Source organism: Octopus sinensis, unplaced genomic scaffold (assembly GCF_006345805.1).
Source record: "Octopus sinensis unplaced genomic scaffold, ASM634580v1 Contig08738, whole genome shotgun sequence".
Lineage (NCBI taxonomy): Eukaryota > Metazoa > Mollusca > Cephalopoda > Octopoda > Octopodidae > Octopus > Octopus sinensis.
In genome coordinates, this window is record NW_021831285.1 from 128312 (window position 1) to 132401 (window position 4090).

The 4090-nt window shown below is 31.2% G+C and overlaps 1 protein-coding gene across 1 annotated transcript; it reads right to left on the reverse strand.

The window, feature by feature from the left end:
• Positions 1-744: 744 nt before the first annotated feature.
• LOC115227961 (zinc finger BED domain-containing protein 5-like) lies at positions 745-3629 on the reverse strand. Its single transcript, XM_029798648.1, has 3 exons — positions 3418-3629; positions 2312-2493; positions 745-1547 (listed from the first exon to the last, which is right to left on the reverse strand). The coding sequence occupies exons 1-3, from the start codon at positions 3627-3629 to the stop codon at positions 745-747; spliced, it is 1197 nt and encodes a 398-aa protein (XP_029654508.1).
• Between the last annotated feature and the right edge of the window lie 461 nt (positions 3630-4090).

Consider the following 4090-nt stretch of genomic DNA (forward strand, 5'->3'; position numbering starts at 1 on the left):
CGGCGAGCTACTTTTCATTTTGCGATTTTTTGGAGATCGACTTATATATTTTAATATCAAAAATTTTATTTTACAATTAAAAATTAATGCGATTTTTGGCATTGTAATTCACTTGCGATTATTTCAAATTCTGGCTCGTATAAGCTTATTGCTATTCTCATGCAATCCCCAAGATGGTCATCCGTTAAACGTGTCCTGTATTGAGATTTTATCATTTTCATACTTGAAAATGATGTTTCGGATAAATATGTGCTTCCAAAGCATGAAAGAATTCGTTGATACGAATCAATCAAAATTGGATATTTTTCCTGAGACATAAATTTCCACATGTTGACATTTGAATGTAATTTTAAAGTGATGTCATTTTTTAGATTTATAATTTCTATTTGACTGTTTCTTCGATCAACGTCAAAAATCTTGCTAAATTCTTCTGAAATATTTTCGATGTCTACATCCATGAACGGAGAAACAAAGAAACTGCATAATATAGTAATTCTTGAAATCGCTAAATCTGTTATTAAACTCGTTCATTATTTTTTCTAGTACCATAGCAAATTCATTGACATAATGATTTTTATTCACAAGTTGTTTTGTGAATTCATCTTCAATGTTAGGAAAATGGGTAAAATTTTCTCTTTCTGATTTGAGATATCCATAATTCCAACTTCATTATGAAAGCATTTATTGAACTGATCATATCGATAATATATCTATTCTTTCCCTGTAATTCTAAATTGAGTTCATTCAGTTGCTGGTAATATCGGTTAAAAATGCCAAGTTTATTAGCCAATCAGGATTTTCAAGAAAATGCCAATTCTTGTTGTTTTCTTTAGAAAATTCTTTAATGTATGATAATAATTCTCTGAAACGACTGAGAATTAATCCCTTGCTTAACCATCTTATGTCACAATGTAAAGGTAGATCGCCATAGATTGCATCGACTTGTTCTAGAAAAAGTCGAAATAATCTTCTTTGTAGTGGCTTGGCTCGGATGGAATTAATAATTTTAACTGTTGTCTCCATAACATAGTTGAAATTTAACATTTTCCCACATAATGCATGTTGGTGAATGATGCAATGATATGATAAAAATTTCGGAAAATGTTCATCTTTCCGACAAAATGCAATAAATCCATTTTGATTCCCAATCATTGCAAGGGCTCCATCTGTTGTTATGGATACAAGTTTCTTCATTAACGGTAATAATTCGAATGATAACAAAAACGTTTTGAAAGAATTATAAATATTTTCACCAGTTGTTCTTTCTTTCATAGGTATAATAGCAAATAACTCTTCCTTGACAGTTAGATCATGAAAGATTAAACGGGAAAATACACATAGATGGGCGATATCAATAGCATCGTTTGATTCGTCAAACTGTAGAGAAAAACACGAACATGCGTAAAGATCCTTTTTTAACTGCGAAAGAAGATTTTCAGAAATGCTTTCAGCCCTTCTGACAATTGACTGTTTTGAGAGCTGAAGCTCTTTGATGCAATTTGAAATTTCCTGTTTATTTTTCATACCATCAAATAGTGAATCGGCAGCTTCCAAAAAACAAGATTTTAAAATTTCCCCATCAGTGAAAGGTTTTTTGTGTTTTACGACTAGACTAGAATCTAGACTCTAGATTTACATAGATTGTATAATCTTTCATTTGAGATTTTCCTTGCCCAGAAGATTCCGATCAATATACGGATTTGATTCCTATGAAATGGATCTAACTTCACTAAATCATTTTTGAGGTTCTCCATGTTCCAAAATTATAGAGCAGGACTTTTATGTGGATACAAAAGTTGAATGTTCAACGTCAAGGAACAACGGATTGTGACATTTTTGACGAAATGAGAAAATATGCCTTGATGGTATCCTTCAAGCGTAGTGTGGATACTCCGCTTAGCGACTTTGAGGCAAACTCGACTGAGACAATCGTTTTTTTGCCAGAACAGTGAATAAAGACTTTCTATAATGATGATAATTAGATGTTTTTGGAGACGGTGAACAATGCAAAGAAGCCATGTTAAGTTTCATATCAAGACCTCTTTCCTTAACCACATAACATCCATTTAGAATTTCCACATCCAGCTGAAGTGGCGAGAGTTCTCAGCTGAGTCGTTCTAATGCACTTCATGAAGCGACTTTTAGAAGTTTACTATCCCAGAATTGATAAAATATATTGTTACCTCTATAGCATAGGTTTTCACGAGAAATTTCTCGCGGCGCAAATGCTAATAAAAAATAATCTCGCGGCACATAATCAAAAATCAAAACATAATTATAAAATTCCAAATTCAAAATTTATTATTTTTACATAATTTTTCTATGTCTGGCTCAATATTTGATAAGGCCAGTCGCATTTCTGAATCTAAATCCAGTAGATTTTCTCGCTTATTTGTTTTAATGTTTTGTAATGCAGAAAATCCCTTTTCACACAAATAAGTTGTTGCAAATTGTAGAATGATCCGCATTGCTTTATCTGTTATTTTTGGAAATCTAGAACGAATTTTGATCCACAATTCGCCAATATTTTATTCCGTATGTGATAATTTTAAGGTACGATCATTAAATAGTTCAATAAGCTCCATATTTTCGAACGGTGATAACTCATTACTATGACTAACCAAAAATGGATTCCGTATCTAAAACTAATTATTAAAATAAATACCCAATCATATTTTCAATGTCTATGTCTGGAAAATAATTATTGACTTTTTGTTCCAATGATGTCAAATGCTCATATATAAGACTTTGTATTATGGTACCGTCAGAATCTAAATTGGCTTTATAAATTAGAATGCGAAACCATTAGTCTTAGGAAACATGCTAAAATCCCCACTTAATACTAGTCTTCTCCAATATGTAATATTCATTTTTAAAGCATTTAACTTGTCCGTACAACTCAAAATTGTCTCATTATTTCCTTGCATGCTTAGATTCACATCATTCAATATCGAAAATATGTCCGTTAGATATGCTAATTTTAATTTCCAATTCGAATTGCTGATCAATTCATGAAATTGATAGCATTGTTCTCTCGTGAAAAATTCAGCTATCGTGTCCTTTAATTCATACACTCTGGCCAGTGCCCTTCCCCGTGATAACCATCGTATTTCGGTATGTAACAATAAATTTTATAACTTGCTCCCATTTCATCGCATAAAGAATTAAAAATTCTAGAATTTTTAGATCGAGTTTTTATATAATTGATCATTTTTATGACATCATCCATAACTGATTTTAAAGAAGACGGAAGAGTTTTCGAAACCAATACTTCACGATGTAAAAAACAATGTGTTGAAAGTATTTGATCATTCTGTGCTTTTAGTAAAGAAACCTGAATTTAATCATATAAAAACAATATACAAGTCCATTAAGTCTTCCAGACATAGATGGTGTCCCATCTGTGCATACACCAACACAATTTTAAAGGAAATATTATGTTGATTAAAATAATCAAATATCAAATTGTACATATCAATTGCACGAGTAGTAGTAACTAATGCCTTGCAGAAAAGAAATTGTTCAATAATACTTTCTGACTTTTCAGTACGAATATAAATAAGCAGCTGTGCAATTCCTGCTACGTCAGTTGATTCGTCAATTTGCAATGAATATAAATTGTTTTTCATTATAGATACCACTTTTCTTCAATATCAAACGACATTGTACTAATTCTTCGACAAATAGTATTGTCAGAAAAGGGAATTTTCAATAATTTTTTTTCAAATTCCACGCCAACATTGTTCGGACTATTAATTTGCATGCTAGAAGGATAAGATTTTCGGCAATTGTATGAGGTTTCATTTTCTTGGCAATCAATTCCGATACTAGATAAGAGCACTTTACTGCATCTTCTGATTTTCCAAATGATTTTGAAAATGATTTTTTACTTACTCTAAATATGTATATATATAATTATTAACACTACCTATGTTTTTTGCTAATTCTTTAAAATAATCAATTGAATAATCTTTATATTCCGGGTGCTTAGATAAAAAATGTCTACGAAGTTTAGATGGAACCATTGATTCATTCGACAACACCTCCATGCAAATCAGGCACTGGTGGTAAACTATTCCAGTGCCAAACA

Coding starts and splice junctions, on each gene's coding strand:
- LOC115227961 (XM_029798648.1), bottom strand. CDS start 3,629: ATGAAAAACAATTTATATTCATTGCAAATTGACGAATCAACTGACGTA. Junction 2,494..3,417: donor AATATTTCCTTTAAAATTGT/GTTGGTGTATGC, acceptor AATTCGTTCTAG/ATTTCCAAAAATAACAGATA. Junction 1,548..2,311: donor GCCAGACATAGAAAAATTAT/GTAAAAATAATA, acceptor GTTTTTTGGAAG/CTGCCGATTCACTATTTGAT.